At 43.9% G+C, this 20644-nt stretch overlaps 1 protein-coding gene across 2 annotated transcripts in view; it reads right to left on the reverse strand.

Moving 5' to 3' along the window:
• The window catches only part of PLCL2 (phospholipase C like 2), a 166868-nt gene extending 158718 nt beyond the window's left edge, over positions 1 to 8150 (reverse strand). Inside the window, exons 1-2 of one of the 2 annotated variants that reach the window (XM_080916965.1) lie at positions 7888 to 8150; positions 6619 to 7184 (exon numbers count right to left, since the gene is read on the reverse strand). In XM_080916965.1, coding sequence (XP_080773091.1) covers positions 6619 to 6948 — 330 coding nt within the window. In that variant the 5' untranslated portion in view covers positions 6949 to 7184; positions 7888 to 8150. Of the gene's footprint in view, positions 1 to 6618; positions 7185 to 7364; positions 7572 to 7887 lie in introns of those variants that run through there. The other variant, XM_080916964.1, reaches the window with a different exon arrangement.
• Between the last annotated feature and the right edge of the window lie 12494 nt (positions 8151 to 20644).

Genomic DNA, 20644 nt, shown 5'->3' on the forward strand with positions numbered 1-20644 from the left:
CTTCAATATCAATGATAAAAGTTTAAGCAATTTAACACATTAAAAAGAAACAAAAGCTGAACAAAAACTATGTAAAGTCACTTTTAAAAACCCAAATACCAGAGAAGAGAGTGAATGCTTTAACAAACAGTAACACTCTCCAGCTATGCTTTTTAAACTCTGAGATCAAAACATAAAAGTGCAAAGGTCTACTCTTAATTCAAACACAAAAGAAACAGATCATTTGACCTCAGCAGAACTATTCTGGAAGGAATCCCAAGTCCAACTTTATATGAAGGTATTCTCTTCTGATTATGTTCAAACCTAAGTACATGAAAAAAGTTCTTACTGAAGTACAAAGCTCATTCCAATCAGAATCACTTGGAGTTGAATCTAATAATCTCTTCACTAAACTGAGTTGTCAGTCACCAAAACTTATTAATTCCCATTTATATAAATAACTCACACACATGCATATATATATATATGTATATATGTATATATGTTTTTAAATACAGTTTTCACAAGATGTTGAACTTTTTTTAAGCTCAAGGAGAAGACATAGCTACCCATGAGGCAGAGACGCAGAGCAATAAGTAGAGTTAGAGCTAGAGGGCAGAAAAAGCAGCACTTCATCCTAACCAAGAGACAATTAGCCAAAAAACACCCGAGGTATGGCTGAGGAGAAAAACATTCCCAACAGAGAAAACAGCAGGATCTATAGGAAGCCTGAACTTTTAGATTGAAGGAAGTTCACAAAGTTCCTGGAGAGGAAGCAATGGGTCACCCAAGTGGGACACTTTTGAAAGTGAATAGAGACACTATTAATAATTTTGTACTGACAAAAATTAAAAACCTGTTTTTCCTGGAGCCAATCAAGACAGACAGGAACGTCCTCCGATGGAGGCTGCTTACTTCAGAAAAGCAGCGAAACACTTCATTCTCCAGAGCATCTACCTATAAAGTTTCTCAGCATTTTTCTATGTGTTGAAAGAGAAATCTTCCAAAATTGGCATGGAAATACCAGTGAATTCTAATTCCAGCAAACCTGAAGGAACCAGCTCATTTCAGAAAGATCTTCAGTGTGAAAGAGGAGAGAAAAAAAACATTCTAGATCATGCTTATGGCATTCCAACTGCCTGCCGTGCACAGAGCATACATCACCTTACAGGATCCCAATGGTGCTACGAGAGGGTATTTATCATCCTCATCTGGGATACGTGATACACAAGACTAAGAAGGGACAAAGGAACTAGGTGATTCAAGAGCCTCTCACTTAAGTTCTGTATTCTGCCTTATGAGTAACCCAAACAGCCAAGTTGAGTGGGTTCCCTAGAATACATTTCACCTAACAAATCCTAGAGTGCTAGCGGCCTGAGAACAGATGCCTGCCTTGCTCTGACATTGTAGAGTTCACAGGAGCAAAGTGTCTTACCAGAAGCCTGAACTCACCCGTTGCCAGACCAATGAAATTAATTATACGCTTTAAGAACCCCAAAGTTCTGGAGTTATTCTGACAGAATAAAAAGGTATGGCTACAATTTCTCTGGTGGCTCTAGCTTGGGTTTGAGTTATGACAAACTTTTGTGCCAAGCACAATTTCCTGATTCATTAACATCAGTTAAAAAGAAAATTGGTCAGGCAGCTTACATAGTTTCAGCATATATCAATAATTGCTACCATTGGAATGGCCTGCTGGTGAAAATGCTTGGAACCCACTAACAAAGGACAAAAAGTGGCAGAACTAATACAGAGGTCTAACACTTGAATAGCAATATCATCTAAAACTTAGAATGAATAGCTCAGTTAATTGACTATTTATATCAATTAACTACCAATGTCCATCTTATATCTGCAATTTGGGTGCAAAAAATATTGCTATATTTGTTGAAAATTCAAATTTGATAACTCAGTCATTAAAAACAAAACTATCATTTAAAGCGCTTTCAGAGCACAGAGCACTGCAGAAGGAAGTAAACCGGTAAGGAAAGAGAATGTTCTGAGATAATAATTTAAATGACTGACACAATCAACTAATAAAACAATTTCCCACCACTGGCCTCATGGATTTAAAATGCAAATCAAATAGAAGGGCTAAAGGAGGAGGAAAAGCAAAGGGCAGGCAAGAAAAGCTGGTGTATAAGCCAGTGCACTCTGACTGCTTTGAGAAACTGAATCAGAACTTAAGCTCTTCGGACTGAACAATCAGTCTTGCTCTGACCTTTCGGCAGTTACTGGGTCTAAATGCATTAGCACAAAGTAGGGTATAGGGCTGCTGACTGGCTGAGAGAGTCTCTGATCTACTGGGTCTCTAAGGTCTGCTTATCTATCCAGATGATTCACTCTGTGACCCAGTTCCTAAGTCCCTGGCATGCAGCTGCCTTTGTTTCTCCTTGCATTGGAAAGGGAAGAGAAAAGAAAGACAAACATTTAGAATTGAAAGCAGATCTTAAATTCTAATTCAAAGAGCAGTTAAGAGTACTGTAAGCTATCAGTGCAAAACTGGCCAATGCCAGTCTTTTCCTGTAAAGAGCCCCGCTTGACTGAAGCCATGCTCCAGTATAATGCTCAGGTATGTTTTTACTATTCTGCTTGAATCTGTGTAACAGACATGAAAAGTCTGGTGTTCTCCAGGCTTGGGAGCTCAGCATATACACTTACATAAAGAGAGTAAAACTATCTTTATATGTTGATATAAAGATGGTAAAACTACTTTTTCTATTCAGCATTATAGAATACGATGGGGTTTTTTTTTGTTTTTTTTGTTTTGTTTTTTTTTTTTAAAGTCACTGTGAAGTTGAAAGACCTAGCCACACAGTACTTATGACCAGTGATGAAAAAGCTGCCTGGGGATGTTGCCTGTCAACTACTTCTGCCAGCAGAGACAGGATTTTGTCCCCACCACCACCACCAACACCACACACACTTAAAAGAGAAAATCAAATCTGGTATCTCAGGGCAGCAAAGCTCCCTTACTTATACCGTATATATGATAGGGATGGAGTCATTTAAGGAATAATGGAACACAGCTCAGTCAAGAAATGCTCCAGCACCTCAGACACTCTGTTAACCTCTCGGCACTCTGCCTGCCTCCCTCCTCTGTGGCTAACACAGCAGGGTAAGCACCCGCTACCCATATGCCCCACCCACAGTGAGAGTTTAGTAAGAAGTGGTTACTGTTACTTCATCTGAATGTCAGGTACTGCAATAGCTGCATATCCTAAGTATGGAAAGGGGCCCAACATCTACAGCCATACTGTGTGGAGAGTAGAGGATGACAATGATCTAGGGGTAGAGATGTGCAAAGTTGGTAAACTGCTCTGTGGCTTCACTATGACAGTGACTAGGAAGTTACATAAATTTGCATTGCTCATAAAATTAACAACAGGAGTGACTATGACCACAGCAGCACCCTTTTAAAATAAAGTATTTAATTTGTTCTGATTAAAACAAATCACCCAAATTAATGTAGTCACTTTGCTATATTTACTTCTAAAATAAAACAAAATAAATCTAAGGTCCTAAATGCTAGTTCACATTGTAATTAAAGTATAAACTTTGTATTTAAAAAGTAAGTGGCCATCTGGAAACATTCACCAAATGATCTACTTGGAAGTAAAGGGGACTGTATTGAGCAGTGTGACCAAGTGAACTGCAGAAAGAGAAAATGAAAGTGGTGTTTACATTGACTGGATCACTAAAGGTGTCCCTAGAACTCCAGTGCTGTGCCTCTGCAGATAATCTCAAGAACATACTGTTATTTTCAGTCAGTTAAAGAAAGCTAGAAATAGTTGCTGGTGCTTTCCACGATTTCTGTATCACTGCAAAGTATCTGTGAAACGTTTCACAGTGCTTCCTCCCAGTTTTCATCAAGGTTGCTACCACAATTGAGGACATCCTTTAGTATAGATCTGTGCATCTGTTATGGCAGAAACAAATACACTTTTACAATTTGTTGCTCATTGCTATTTATAAAGCAGATGTGACGCCAAAGAAAGTATTTTAAATAAGTTCTGGTCAGCTTACAGTGTATTTCTGGATCTGTCACTCAAGTTAGTATTGAGCCTTTCTTCTTTACTACCATTTATATCTAGGCCCTAGACCTCCTTGGTTTAGTGACTCCTACCTAACAGAATATGAATATTGAAAAGAAAATGGGAGACAGGAAGAACCCTGAGACTGACATTTCAAACAACACAAGCCCATAAGCACTAGCTAGCCTCTGCTCTTCACCCGGGCTCACTGGCCTGCTGGGCCCTAGCACACTTGCTTACTCACCTGCTCCTGACCACCTGACCACACTGACTCCTTAAAGCCCTTCTCTAGCAAGAGCACAAGAAACCAAAGAGAAACACCCCATGACCTTTTCCCATGGGTTCTGCTTAAGCTTAAGCACTTTTGTTATTTCTTTTAAAAAGTGAAATATAATTTCTGCCATTCATATGGCCAAGATACCTGTGCAGTGTTCATTACTTTATGGAATCTGATGCTAAATCAAAAGGCTCCTTTATTCTATTACCACGTTGTCTTTATGCTGTACAATGTATCTTTAGAAAACACAACACTAAATTCCTAAAATCTAGATGTTTTAAGACATCAACTCATGGAGAAACATAACTACTTACCTATCTAGAGTAGTCTTTTTTTTGCTATACTGCAGGTAGAATCAATTTTCAACACTACTTCCATGATTTTCAAGAATGGTTAAGACAAAAGTAAGTTGAACAAAATGGCCAGAAAGTGGAATCTGTCAAGTTGTCTTATGTGGTACAAGAGACCAAGATATGACTGGTAAATCTAAAACCACCTGTTTCAGAAACTAGTAGAACTTAGAGAAAATGCATACTTCCTTATCATTCCTCAGCCCCAAAGGTAATTTATTGAGCACCTACTATGATCCTAGCAATGGGCATCTCAGGATGTAATCACCATTTCTCAACTGGTGATTTCTGAGAAATTCATCATTTTTCCACATGCTTCTACAGAAATGGTACTGTCTCAATTTTACAAATCATAAATAGGCAAGTCATACTTCTTTCTTGTCTCCTAGGATTCTCAAAGGGAATAACACTGTTGCTGTCCAGTATGCTTCCCTACAATCCTACTATGGATGTAACAAATTCTAGCCTTTTAAATGTGAAAACAGGCCACCAAAAACCCTTTAGGGAAAAGGTTGTTAAAATTACATAAACCGGTATATTCCCTAAAACTTTCACATAAAATTTTATTAATATCACAATGTGAATTCACCACAAATATTTAACCAATAAAAATGGAAATATTGTGTAGCTCTGCAAACAGGATCAATAATCATATATACTTGGAAACAACTTCCATGGAAACAACTACATACTGGTTTGTAGAAAAGATACATCACTAAAAGCCAACTAAAAAGACACTACATTTCTTGGTTTAAAAGTTGGTCCATGCACTTGGCCTCTAAAGACAGGCGATATACTTGATCTTTAAGCTGAGCAAGCAGTTGACAAGGCTAGATGCAGTTTCACAACGGCCTCTTGCACAGCACCGAAACGGTCAATTTCACTAGATGGCTGCAGATGACAACATAGAGAAACTTCCACAGTACCTGAATGTTTCTGAATTTCAAATACCACCAGTGCCAACGCTGTGCTGTTGGCACATTCTGACCTGTGTCCTAAGGGTTGTCAGCCACAAAAAAGGATGGGTTAGCACCAGACAGGATAGCACTGCCCTATCCTAAAAACCCCTTCATTTCTCAAAAAGCAACGTTCCATATTTGTTCCATATCTGAGTAAGCCAAATGGGTTGATTTGGCTCAAGGCTGTACTTTTCTTAGCTTATCAACTTGCTTTTTTCCACTTCGTGTCACAAGAAATATTTTTACGTTGCAGCTACACTGCAATATTTGAAGGAAACCACCATAAACTCTTAACGTCACCTCTTGAAATTTACAATTCACAAAAACAATTCGTGGCTTTCGAAACAGCACCATGAAAAAAAACAAAAACAAAAACAAGCAAAACCGTTCCAAAGGAACTTGCTGATCTGAAGGCCTGCTTATAGCAGCTAGGAAAGAATTAAATGGTATGGAACTGTAATCTCTCGGAGCTTTTGAGGCTAAAAAAAGAGGAAATCTGTGTTTATGTTCCCTTTCTCTGAGTAATTGAAGGAGAGATATTTTACATCCTCCAAATACAATCACTTACAAGGGGCAACCAATTACAAAGTAGATAAGAAATCTATTAAATAATATATGTTCATTGCCTGGGGTTATAAGAAAATATTTTCACACGATTCCTGCCCTTAAACATACAATAGAAACCTTACAAGGAGTGTGCCACCAGGCTAAGCTGCCTCTGAAAAGCCTGTCCTACCCCAGCAGGTACAAGGCCATTTAATTCCAAGTAAATACGGAGAGAGGTGATAACCCCAAGTTGCTCAGGGGATGTCAGGGCACAGCTCTCATGCACACTCCGGATCACCTCTCCCTTCTTTCCCAATGCCATCCGGCTTTCCAATCCCTGCTTCAACACTCCAAACACCCCTGCACCCTGGCTTCCCCTTCACAGCGAGCTCACTTTGCATCGCCTCCTTCCGCCACCGCTTCCCCGGGGCGGGGAAAGCCAGTCCAAGGACGCGCGCGGGTCTCCTACCTACCTTGATGATGCTGCTCCGGCGGGGCAGGCTGCCCTGCTTGCTGTCCCTGGGGACCTGACCGGCGGCCGGGCTAGGGGTCCGCGCGAGCGCCACGCCTCGAGGTCCCCTGGTGGGGCTGGTCCGGGCTTCGTCCCCGGACACGCCGAGGCTGCAGTCTCCATTGGAAACCCCGCCGCTGTCATAGCGCGCCCGCCCGTGGCCGAGGCGACCTCCCCCTCCGCCACCGCCGCCTTCCCCGGCTCCCGCTTTCAGGGCGCCCTTGGCGCCGAGGGCCGGGCCCGGGGAGGTGGGTAGGGCCCCGCCTGCGGCGCCCCGGCTACACTCCGCCATGGGCGCCCCACGACCCGTCTGCACAAAGCCGCGTCCCCGCGTCCCCGCCGCCGCCTCGGGCCGCCGCGCGCGGCCCCTCCTCCTCGCCGCCGCCGCCTCGGCAGCTTCTTCCGCTTTTTCTTTTCTTTTTCTTTTTTTTTCCCCCTTTCTTTCTCTTTTTGATTGGGATGTAGCGGGTGCGGCGAGCTCGCCTCCCGCACGGAGGACGTCGTGCAGGCGGGATTACCTCTGGGGTCCTGCCGGGGTCGGAGAGAGAGAGGAGAGAGAGGAGTCAGTTTGGGCGGCGGCGCCCCGGCTGCCGGCACCTGGGGAAGGAAAACACGCCCCGGCACACGCGCCGCGGCGGGCGCCAAAAATAACGCGCGCGCGCCGGCGCCCACCGCCGCGCGCCGCGTCCCCTCAGGCCCCGCGCTCACCGACGAGCGCCGCGTCCCCTCAGGCCGGGCTCCCGCGCGGGCTCGCGGCGGGGCGCGAGGGACACGTGCGCCTACTCCGCGGCGCTGGCGACTCGCGGAGGCGCGTCGCGCGGGGTCCCCGGGGCCCTCGGCTCCGCCCAGGCCCGTCAGTCCCTCCTCAGGGCTCAGCCGAGGCCCAGGGCGGCTTCGGACGGCCCCCAGGCCCACCGCCGACCTACCCGCGGCCACCGCCTCCCGAGCTTCGCGCTGCCCCCTACAGGCCGCGGGGACCGGTCCGGGCTCGGGGCGCGGGCGTTGCGGTTGTGGTCGCTCTCCTAGGCCCGCTCGGCAGGGCGCACGCCACCGCCCGCCGTCAGTCACCTGAAGGCATCCCGAGGGGGCCCGCGAGGCCGCAGGTCCTGGGGCGGTGCTCTTGACCGCCGCACCTCGCGTGCAGCCCCAGGCCCTCCCTCGGAGCCCGGTTCCTTCCCACCCTGCCCCCCTCCCCCGAGCTTCCTCGGTGGAGCAAACCCATTTCACATACAGAAATCAATCCTTTTGCGTGCCCCGGGACTGCTAAACCCAATGGGACGGCTGGTTGCCAGGATCTGGGGTAGGGACGGCATGGATGGCAGGCGTTGAGAGACAGAAGACCACCGCAGAGTTTACTTGGTGCCACTGGGGTTGTCCCACGGAGGTTTATCATTGAAGTCTCTCTCCAACTGTGTCTGTTCTAAGCCTGCCACCAGTGATTCTTGCTTGTTCAACCCCTAGCGGGTGCCATCCAAATCAGGACCATCTTTTGAGACAGGATCAAAAATCGGTGATCAGAGCGTCGCTCCCATATGCAAATACGTTCCTTAAACCTCCACTCCTGAAGTCAAGGAGTGCAGGGAGTGTAGTATGGCAGAGCCCTTGAAGAGTGGCAGGATCTGTGCTCCGTGTGGTACCAGAGGCTCCACCCACCTCCCCATCCCAGACACCCTGAGGTCCAGGCTCTTGCCTGGTTCTAGCTTCCCAGTTTTTCTCTCACTGTATTTCCTCTTCTGGAAAGGCACTTTCCCTGGGCCTAAGAGTACCCGAGAGTCCCCTGGGACAGAACTTAAGAGATCTTGCCCTCATTAAGCATGATATCGTACCAAATTGCCAAGAAGCACCCTAGGAAATGAGCCTTACATTCAGAAGCCTGCCCACCCTTTCCCCAGTTGCAGCATCAAAACCCCTCCCTGTTATTCTTAGGGTGTTTTCATTCTTCTGATCCCCCAGCATGTTTTTGTAAACAACTGGGCAAGTCAAATAGGCCCTACACATTAACAAATGTTTTCTTATGGATAAACAACATTTTAATTCTTTTTTCAGTCCCACCCCTCCATATGAACTCCTTTCCTCATTTAGCCTCAAAATATTTTTTGTCTTCTGACACTTTCGAAGGAAAACACTTTCAAATCAGCTTTTCATTTGCTTTATTAGGTTTATAGTCATAATTGTGTTTGAATGTGTGTGAGAGAGGACAGAATGCAGAAGTCTTCCTGTAGAAGTTCTCTAATAGTGATGTTTTCAATAATCACCTGGAGGACCCTGCCCCTCTTGCTGTAGACTCTAATCCTTACCTAAAAAATTCTGACGAAGTAGCCAACAAAGATGCTTCACCTCTTTCCTGGAGAGCTCTGAGCTGACTAGGGGCACCCTGAGGGTCAAACACCCAGAATGGGTTGTTGTTTTGTTTGTTTGGTTGGTTGGTTGGTTGGTGTTATTTATGGAACTACCATCTAACTCACAAATGCCCTCCAAAATGAACACTTGTCTATGTCATTCTAGAATCCCAACAGATCGTATCAGAGAGATTTCGTTGAAATAAACTTGGCATTTAAATTAAAATGTTCCCCAAAGCATCTTGGCAGATCTGTAAGGATGGCAGCCGCCCAAGGCCTGTGCCAGGTTCCGATTCATCCCTGACCTAAGTACTTGTCTCCCACAAGCTCCTGGTCTCACATGTGTTAGATACTTGCACCACAAACAGCCAACCATTAGGTACGGAGGTGTGGTGATGGGAAGAGGCATGTTCCTGTGACATGCAATTCTTGGCTCTCAACCTGTTTCTTAAGCTCTGTTAAGAGTTTTTCTTCTTCACAAACAATACAGTAAGCAATTATTTCTCCTCCTTCCTGCCGGTGCTTCTTCAGTTACTAAGTGATTGCTTTCCAATCCTCCTGTTCTGTGAGCAATGGTATTCAAGAAATTGTAAATATTATGCCAAAATCCTTGCTGAAGTGTTTTCATGGTATTGTAAAATTCATAGAAGTTAGAGCTAGAAAAGGAGCCAAAATATAGTCATTCAACAAATACTGTGTAGCATTTCCTTTCAAATAATTTTCAGAACAAAGCAATAAAATGCCGTTGATAAAATGTTCCTTCTGGTTAACTCTTTGGCGTTGGCGCCAGTTTATGGCATCTGTACAGTAATGGCTGAACTCTGATAAGCAATCTGTCTAAAGTCAGCAGATACCCTTATAATCTCACTCTAGCATTCTGGCAGTGCAAAACTTTCTCTCTCTGGCCTTCCTTCATTCACCTCAGCTGTTCATCGTTGTCATTCCTCACCGAACCCTCTTCCATCTGTTTGCATTATTAATTTGAGACCTAGGACATGAGCTATTCAGGGGCCCAGGTCCATAATAAACTCTTGGTCTCCCCGGATAACCCTGATGCTGTTTACAGACTTCTCTCTGTCACTTACACCGTTGTGGGTCATGGATTCGGATCTGGTTTCCACTTCACAGGCTCTAATATTACAAGTCCAGATTTCTCTGACTCACTGAGCACTTGGCCTCCACGTGGTTCTCTTCTCAATGTATTCTGATGACTTTTATTTCCCCAAACCGAGTCTCATCGTATCTCCTGTGTTTCTCTGAAAACGCAGTTCAACTCCAGGCCTGCCGATTTGACCGCTCCCCACAAGCTCACGGTGGGAGGCGAGTGGAGCAGAAAGTATGGAACGCTTTGCGGAAGTAGCGGATTACATCAAAGCACTGGTCCGCACAGGGACCATTTGCTCCCTGAGTTAATCCATGCATCTCGCTTTTTATCTACTCTGCCCCGAAACACACCGTGGTTATCTCATCATCAGCCATAACAACAAGAAATAAGTAAATGTCCTTTCTCTTTCTGGGCATTTATGTGCCAAAAGTCTTCATTTCCATAGTCTTAGTCTCCTTTGGCCCTAGAGTACCATCAACCACATTCCTTAGATCTATGTTCCACAAGCCCAGGTAGCTGCCAAGAAACTACGCACTCAGGCAATTACATCAATGCCTTGTAGTCAAGGAGGAGCCACTTTGTGAATTCATTAAATTTTCTCAGCGGCTATTGAATTAGGTAGCACTTTAAGGTAATCTATTAATTACTGGGGATTCAATATGATTATTCTATTTTCAAAAGTAACAATGTTGCAGACTAATACAATTCACCCCAAAAGTACCTGTTTTTATCACATTGCATTTTTAGTTCTCTCTCGTACACTTGAGTGCCTTTATGTCATTATTTTATTACAGGAGTCATTGGCCATTGCGAACACAAATGTATGTGGCCTGCACGAGTAATGAGAGAATCCGGGTGGGTTTGTTCAATTGACTGGTAGAATTTATAGTTTTCAATAGTGATGTACTTTGCGTAGAAATGACAGTCCTGCCTGATTCATCTGATTTCCATATGTCCTTGACACCAGAAACAGTCCAGCATTGTCCTGTCCCTGAGGAAGATATGTGCATTCAGAAGAGTATAACTGTCCTTCAGCAGTGTGGGGCAACAGTGCACTCACGGCTCAGACCATCTGGGAAGGAATCTTACTGCCCACCCAGACAATTTCATTTTATTTCTTCAGAGGGCCATTTTATTTTTCCAGAGAAGCCACAAACCTAGAATATAAAACTTGCTATTTACTCGGTTCATTTTCTTAGCGTTCCCACAAAGTGAGAAAGACTTTGATGTGGTGGTTGCTATTGTTCTCATTACTATTTTCAAACAAGGTCCCTCGCTTGGAGCCCAGGCTGACCTGGAACTAACTAGGTATCTCAAGCTAGTCTCAAACTCTTGGTAATCCTCCTGGGTGCTGGCATTTTAGACACACATGAGCCAACAAGATGCATAAAGGCCTGTTTTCTCCTCCTCTGCCTTCAATGGCATGATAAACAGCAGCCATTTTTAGTCTGTCTAAATTTGCTTTGCTTTGCATCTTGTTAACATGGTTTTTAAGGACACAGTTATTTCGTAGATGTGAGCAGCCAAATAGCCAATGTGCAGTGCGTTGCTCCCAACACATCTCCCTTCATCCACCCATCTCACGCTCTCGGCCTTAGAAAGGTCTCATCTCTGAAACCCTCTGTCTAGCCAGAAGCATGGCCATCATGTTCTAGAGTTTTTTCTGTTGCTGTAATAAAAGCTATGAGCAAAAAGTAACTTGAAGAAGAAAAGGCATTGTTCCTCTTACACTTCCAGGACATGATTCATCACTGGTGAAGTCATGACAGGAACTCAAGGCAGAAGCTTCTAGCAGAAATCAAGAAGGCAAACACTCTAGTTCGTGCTCTGCTAACTTTCGTACACAGCCTAAATCCACCTACCTAGGGACTGTGCCACAGTGGGCTGGGCCCTCCTAAATCAATCAATAGCAAGATAACGGCTCACAGACCAATCTGATTAGGGGACCTCTTCAACTGAAGTTCCTCCCCTGGGATGAGTCTAGGTTGTGTCAAGTTGACAATGGAAACTAACCAGTGCAAGTCCCACCCCTTCCTCCCCAAACCTACCTGCCAGTCACTGATGGCCTGTACCTACTCCACCCCATCCCATTCTCAATCCACCAGGATTCTTACATCATCTGTCCCCCTCCCCTGCCCACCAGCCAGACTCATGGCCAAGGCTTTTAACCTAACATTCTCAGGGGCATGCTAGTACCTTCTTATACAGGTGTGTGTGTGTGTGTGTGTGTGTGTGTGTGTGTTTACGTACATCTAATCATGGCCTTTTCCATGCATACTCCAAGCTGCCACTCAGCTAAAGAAAAAAAATCATGTAGACAAGCTATCTGACAAATACATGACTTCTGTATCTAGTGAGGTCCTCGGTGCTTTTAGGCAACATTTTACCCTTTGCTACTGGGCACAGATCTTTGTTCTCCAAACTGTTGGTCTTCTGATTCCCACGCCACCCCCACCCCAGCTCTAGCTCAGAAGCTGCCCTAGAGTTCTTATACAGGCAGTCAACTGCCTCAAGAAATAAACTGCACCGGCTGTTCCTCACTCTGCCTGTCCTTATTCCACTCACCTCCATGGTGGTCTAAAGTTGGCTTCAAATGAGAAGCTGTGTGTGTTAGGTGTGATCAACTTCCTCTGTTATAATGTGATTGATCTTTGAATTTTGTCACCTCCCCTTGAGTGCAAGGTGAAGTGGAGCCTTCCAGAAGGAGTGGCCCATACCAATGTCAAACATGAGAACATGAAGAAATGAGGATGTTTGGAAACAGCCTTGACTCTGATATCATGAAGCAACATACAAGGAGAAGATGCCTTCAGAAGAGGATGGGAGGATGGCTCAGTGGTGGGCACTTGCCTGTCGTGCACAGGGTCCCAGGACTGGAAAGAACAAAGTATTCTAAGTGTGCTCAAGGTACCAACTTCTTTTGACGGTGAGTAGCAACTCTATATGGGGAGCAGGGGGAGTCACACAAGTGAGTGTAGGGGACACAAAAAAATTGAGTTCAGAACATGTGTTCAAAAATTAATTCAAGTTCAAATACATAATGAACGTGTGGTGTCTGGCAGAACACACCACATCATATCACACGACCTCACCTCTCTTGGATCTGAAAGTGTCCTCTGAGCTCATGAAACATGCTGTGCAGTACCAAGGCTGCTGCCAGGAGCCCCAAGGCTCATACCAGCACCACTTTGTGTCAGGAGCTGCAGCGCTCTTGTGGCAGACACAAAGTTTCTGCTCTTAGATAAATGCTGGTTTAATTACAGAAAACAACGGCTTCTAATATTTCCCCACCATCAGTTCTCAGCCTGTAAATATCAATTAATGTACTGGATCACGTTGGGTCAGAATGATTCGTCTTTAAGATCACCACTTAACTTCTTGATTTGAGCTTTATTTTTTAATTGTTAAATAAATTCTGACTTGGAAGTAAGATTATTTCCAGCGACTTTTGAAATGGCCCTATACAGGCTTATGCCATTTTGGGCTACATAATTATACAAAGCAGCATCTTTTGCACTGACAATCACAAAATCACAATTTCCACCAAGCTGAAAAACATTGAAGATGCTCTTCATCCTGCTAATATCCAGCCAAGCTTTCAATCTTTTGGTAAAAATAAATACATGTGGTGCACCCATAGCATTAGAATAAAACTCACCTTTGTGATGGTTTACACATGCTTGGCTCAGGGAATGGCACTATTTTGAGGTGTAGCCTTGTTGGAGGAGGTGTGTCACTGTGGGTATGGGCTTTAAGACCATTGTCCTAGCCATGTGGGAGCCAGTCTTCTCCTGGTTCCTTTTGGAATAAAATGTAGAACTTTCAGTTCCTCAAATACCATGTCTGCCATGCTTTCTGCCTTGATGATAATGAACTGGACCAAACCTCTGAACCTGTAAGCCAGCCCCAATTAAATGTTCTTTCTAAGAGTTGCCTTGATCATGGTATCTCTTCATAGGAGTAGAAATTCTAACTACCACAGCTTTTGTCTTTGATAAATAGTAAAATTATATGTATCCAAAGAATTATTTTTAAATGAGTTTATCATTTATTGTCATCAAATGTTGCATCTGTATTCCTATTTTAAATACTTATATACGTGGGTGGCATAAAAATTGGGGATTTAAAAGTAGTCAGGAAAAAGTTCAAGAAACCCAGAAGCCAGGCAGGGAGGAGATGCCTTCCTCAGAAGCACCCTAAGGTTGGACACTGAAGCACTAAGGGACTTGAAATCACTCCCTGTGGTTTAAGTCCCTGAAGCTGTTAAGGCGGATTTGCTAACCCTAGCCCCCCCCCCCCCCCCCCCGTGACACTATGAATACAAGGACATTCCATGAGGACTAGAGGTCACCCTCATCCCCACTGCACTCCTAGGCAGCTCGAGCTGGTGAGAGGTGACAGCCCATGAGATGCCAGAGCAAATGAACTCGAGTTGAAGAGACCAAAGTTACCTAGAGTACGGGGGCTCTCCCTCTATCACTGACATGGGGCAGGTCCTTGCTCTCTCTCCTTTTTGTTCAGTCTGTTTTTCTTGCCATGTGCTGCGTTCCTTCCACACATTAATACATAGTAGTTTAATTAATTAATTAATACAATATAATAATTCCCTTAACCGTCTTCCTCTCGTCTCCCTCTCCTTCCCCTCACATGAAGCCTTTCTGTTCTGTGATTCTCATCTTTTCTCCACATCCAGGCTGTTCTGTCTGCTTTCTGCCTTTTCCACTGGAACGACCTTCATAGAGATCCTGGTTGACACACTGAGTGCTGGTTTTCATTTTTTTTTTTTTTGTGTAGACTTTTTCTAGAACATTTGATGGTAACCCCTCTATTGTTGACATGTTCCCTGGGCCTGCCAAGGTTCTGGGCTGACACACCAGATTAAACGTATTACATCTGAACTCCATAGATCGGTTTTTCCACACTCCATATGTCACTCAGGAGTGCTCACACACGTGGTAGCACTGAAAAAGTCCAAAGCTACCTCCTGTGTCTGTTGCTCTGCTTAACCACTGAGGCGCTGCAAATGAACCTAAAAATGTTTCTCAAGCCCATTCCCACCAGGATGGACTATTTACTGTATCAGCACACTCACACAGAATTCTGCACGTGCCCCCTAACCCTGCCTGCCACAGTTCCCTTCCAGTGCTAAGCTATATCCAGTTCCAACAGAAGGATCCTGGGGGCCGTGGGGTGAGATTCCTGTTCAAACTGAAACTCTCTCCAATGGTCTTGCTTCAAGAAGACCTCCTTTTTTATGGATATACACAAGAACAATTATAAGCTAGGTCTTGGGTTTCTTTCTGGTATAATTTTCTGCTTGAGTGTAGCCAACAATTTCACACTATCTCTGTGAGGAAGCCAGACATCCTCACCTTCCGCCTGTGGTGTCTGCTAGGTGTTGATTTTTTTCTCTCACACCATTAGAAGTAGGAGGTATCCTGCAAGAAACATAAATGTTTATTCCTTCTATAATATATTTTAATAATTCATTACTGTCTCAAGGTCCTTGAAGCACTAAATACACGCTTCCACAATGGCTCTCATTAAACTATATTTTATTCATTTATTTATGAATCTTTGCTCACACGAGTTAGCTCCACTTAAAGTTTTTTCTCCATGCAAAGTTAGTCACCCTTTAACATTACATAGGATTTACCATCACTCCCCCAACCAAGGGTTTGAATACCATAGATTGTTAATAACTTTGGAGATTTTAATTAATAAAACTACCTTTGTTCCTCAATACTCACAAATTCCTTTCTTGTTTCCTAAGTCCTCTTCCTTGGATATTTTGAGTTTCTATAAACTCTATACTTTATACTTCTTTCTATTTCTTTTTTTTTTTCATTATTACCCCATGCAAATAAACTCCAGGTAGCTACCATCTGTACTTTGTGAAAGTGACTATTTGATTCTATGAAGGAAGGTCACTAGTTTGAAGTAGAAATATATCTATTGTCCATTGTGTATAAATGAACAATTCCATTAGAAATGAGTTAATGGAGCAGTCTAGACCTCACTATAGGGTATTAAAACCCCAAGCCTATCTGTGAGAGGTAGGATACCCCACCAGACCAAACACATCACCCCTTCAGCTTGGTAAAGTTCTCAACTCCATAATTAGTCAGAGATTCCAACCACAAACAACACACCACACAAGAAAGGTTGAAATCTCCAGAACTCTATTGTGAAACCAGCCAAAGTAGCTGGCAAAAGGAAGCTTCCCTCGACATTAGCAAAAAAAAAAAAAAAAAAAAAAAAAAAAAAGAGCCAAACGTCACCTTATCAGTGACAAAAAAGGTACCTGGAACACCAGTGAGGAACAAATGTTGAGTTAATGCTGTCACACAAAGGCAGTAGGTGGGGAAAGGCTCACAAGCTCTTCCCTCTATGGGACTTAGAGAGGGGCATAGGGAAGAAAGTAGAGGACCTTGAAAAAATGACAAGCCTGGGAATCACGGGTTATGGTTTTATAATCTGGTTTGGTGTCAGTCAAGACAGAAACACCAGAGGACCACAGAAAGGAAGTCAAGCTTGTGTGAGCCTAGCCTTAAAGGAAGTGATGGAATTCACTTACCATGTGAGGTCAGAAGGTCACAGTGGAGAAGTCAGCACAGGCTACTGTCCTTCTTAGTTTCTGTCTCCATTAGAGTCTTGCACAAATGGTCCTTATGCTATTTAAGTGGTGTTAAGGTGCTACAGGGAGATACGGCCAGATGATCTCTGAAGATCTTGTTATCACAGGAATCATGGACCCTGAACTAGATTGGGAATAAAGGGAAGTCTTCCTTGCTCTTCCATCAGGCACTGGAATGGATTACCGATGGAGATTTGGAATTTCCTTTTCAAGAGAACCTCCAGAATTGGGAAGGCAATTATCTGCCAGGATGGTAGGGGCGGTTTCCAGCCCCAAGGCAAAAGGTCATAATGAAAGACTTTGGTTGACCTGCTGATTCTCAGTGTTCAATCACTGGGTTTTTGTTTTTTTTTTTTTTTTTTATTTATAATTGAAGTCAAATTAAGTGTTTTACCAGCAACAGAAGTTCCCTCACTCACACCCCCGCACCCCCAATCCCCAGTTCTTCTTAGTCTATTTTAATGGATTTATTATTTAGTCTGTTACAATGAAACATTGTAGCCTTCTTCCAGATGCACATTTCTTTCCTGTGGAATTTTGGTGTCTTGAAACCAAATACCTTTGTCACTTTGTATTTCTAGAATCTGAGTTGCAACATTTCACTTCACTGGCCCTTTTCGCCTGCTTTGTAATTTAGGTTTCCTTTCTTTACCATTGAGCAGAGATCCAGGTTACTTGGTCAATTATAAATTCCTTTTTCCTGATAAGGTGACATCTTTGATGTGCTTGCTGTGTTTGTGATAATTAGGAACAATTAGGAGTATGGTATGATGCAATCAAAGCATGGTCTGCTATTGTACTTTAGGGTTTGCACTCACATTGCATCCAGAATAAAGTGTTTTCTCTTCCATATACTCTAGGATCAAACAGCCTTCTTGCTTCCACAAAGCACACACTGAGCTAGCTTTGCATTCTTTACACATCCATCTCTCTCCAAATATCTTATTAGTGTGCACTGATACGTCAGCCACGAAAAAGATCCCTGTTGTCTTCATTACATCTCTGTTTCACTTTTAAACACGGAGCTCAGTTCAAAGGTCTTCCTTCCCTAAGCCCTTTTCTCTGTGGTGATTGGTGAACATTTCTATCTGTCTTGTGTGGGCACTCTTTTTAGGGGAAGTCAAGCCTTCTGTCTACTTTAGGTGAGCAGGAAGCACACTAGCTGGGTGACTCACCCAGATCAGAGGCACTCTGTCTGAGAGAGTAGATCACAGCCCTGACAGTCAATCACTGCGTGATATGAAACAAATCCTTTAAACCCCAGGGATTTTTATTTTCCAACTTGGTCACATGGGGGATAAAAATGATGACTGGGCACCAGTCATGTGAGTCAGAAGGTAAAAGTGCTTATAGCCTAAAGAGTGGATTTCAGTCTCTAGGACACACATGGCAGAGGAAGAGGAACACACACACACACACACACACACACACACACACACACACTAAATGTAATAAAAATGTTTCAAATAAAAACATAAAATAGTAACTTGTCTTTATATCTTGCTCCCAGGGTAGATAGTAGAGCAAGTCACAAGCCTTCAAGAATTTCATGAACACTGATTTTAAAAGTTGCAATGTAAATGCATAAATAAATTTTCCCCAATAATCTACACACCATTTCTGGCACACACACAGGAAATCTCAGCTCTGTCTACATGTGAGGTCTACATGTGACATACATCCCTTCTTCTCACTGTTTCACTAAAGGTTACTTTTAGGTGCTATATCTTGTAACCTTCTTACTTCCATTTTTAATATCCAGAATACTTATTCTATCATGGACTTTGAATATGCATTGTGTCCCATTGATGTCTGTCAACAATGGATTCCTCCTTGACCTATTGGCTTGGAGACTATTTGCACATTCAATTGTCCATCTGTATTCAGCTATAAAACCTATTTAGTCTTCTACTACAGGGTCAACTAACCTGGGCTCACGGGGAATCACAAAGATTGAACCACCAACCAAAGAGCATGCAGGGGCTGGACCTAGGCCACCTCCACATTTGTAGCAGATGAGCTACTTGATCTTCATGTGGGTCCCCTAACAACTGGAGTGGAGGTTGTCTCCAACTCTGTTGCCTGCTATTAAATCTCCTCCCCCTAACTGGACTGCCTGGTTGTGCCTCAGTGGGGGAGGGTGCACTTAGGCCTACCATGGCTGAATGTCCGAGGGTAGGGCAGTACCCAAGGAGGGGAGAGGGGGAAGAGGTAATGGGGGAAGGATCTGTGAGGGTGGAACTGGAAGGAGAGGAGGGATGAGGGTGGGGTGATCAGGGTGTAAAGTGAATTTAAAAAAAGAAGCAAGCAAACAGAACAAGAATCCCTAAAAAAAAAAAAAAAAAACTGCTTTAGTTTTCTAAGCCTAAGCTGATGATTCCAAAGAGAAAGAACCCTGAGAGAAACAGATGGGGGCCTGCTAAGCAAGCAGAAAGGGTCTTAGAGAAACCCATTCATCAGTCCTAAAAAGCAGGTAGCTATAATGGGACCACAGGTTAGGAATCCCAGGATCAAAATGAAAGAACATATTAGAACTAGGACTTTTCTTGTGCAGCGAACTCAGTGGTCTAACCTCTGGAAAGACAGAACAGCAGAGAGGACCAAAAGCTGTATTATTGGTTCTCCTGCCTAGTCTGGCTGATTCCGAGCCTCAGGTAGGACATAGGAGAATCCTAGGATGAGTGGAGCATTGGGGAATAGCTCACATCCAGGTTGTCACACAGGTCTTACAAGGAAAGTTCACCGAAATCTTATGATAGCCTGCTTTGACATTTGGATGTTATGGACATATGGCATAGAGACCTGGTTTCCAGGATATTCCTTTGTTGCTTCAGCCTTTGGCAGCAGCCAAACTGAAAAACAAGTTATCTGGGGACAGATAGAAGGATGAAGCTATGGGAGTTAGAATGACAAGCAATGGCAAAGCCTCTTAGCTGACCCCCCTCCTTTGTGAGTGACAGAAAGAACAACAGCTTAGCAAGACATAATGCACGCATTTGTTCCCATTTTGCAGATAAGCGGCTGAGGCACGACTGGAACTACACAAGTCTTCTTGAGCAGACTTTATTTACATTGCTCCTGTTCAATATCAAAGGCGGGGCAGGGAGTCAGGTTGCCATCCAAAGAGGTACAGCCCAATAGAATGGGTAGGTGTAGACAGCACCACCATTTCCAGAACAGAGGGACCCAAGCCAGTCACCTGGTTAGCTATTTCCTTAACTAGAGCACTGAGGTTTGGAGAATGTCCATCTTCCAGTCCTTTGCCCATTTCCCTTCCTGGGACCACAGTATAAAGAGACACTTCTGAATATCCAAAGACCTTCACCAGCTTGGTGTAGCCATGCAGCTCGGTGAGGAAGCAGTGAGTTTGTCTCAGGCATCTGGCTTCTTTCAAAGGCTTCTTGGAGTTACCTCTCTTAGCTCACACAGAAATGCACACAGGCAGTTACTGCTCTTTTCTCCACTTTACAGAGAGGAGAATTAAGAAGATAGGATGACAAGCATGTCCTGACACAGACTGAGATCTTTAGTACACTCCCGAGGGGCTTAAACCCTACCCCGATCCACCAAAGACATCTCTAGTCTCTGGACTGTACAGAGAAGATTCAGCTACCTCCTTGGCTCCTCCAGAGAAGGGCTGTATTTTGGAGAATTGTGAGTCTCCAAAATGGTGGTGGGATGTAGTTATGGCAGAAGGACTGTAGGAGAAAAAGATTAAAAACAGAGCTTCCTTTTACTCCAGCTCTCCAGATTAAAGTCCTAGTTCCGTCTGTTGGACACCTGACCTCAGGCTCCTCTGGAAGCAATAAAGGAACATTTGACATTAAGTGAAGGAGACAAAGCCTGTGTGCAATAATTTCACCCTGGTTGGGGAGAAGGCTAACCAGAGGACTTCCTCAAAGCTGCC

The sequence above is a fragment of the Micromys minutus genome (genome assembly GCF_963924665.1).
Source record: "Micromys minutus genome assembly, chromosome: 5".
In the NCBI taxonomy this organism is placed as follows: domain Eukaryota; kingdom Metazoa; phylum Chordata; class Mammalia; order Rodentia; family Muridae; genus Micromys; species Micromys minutus.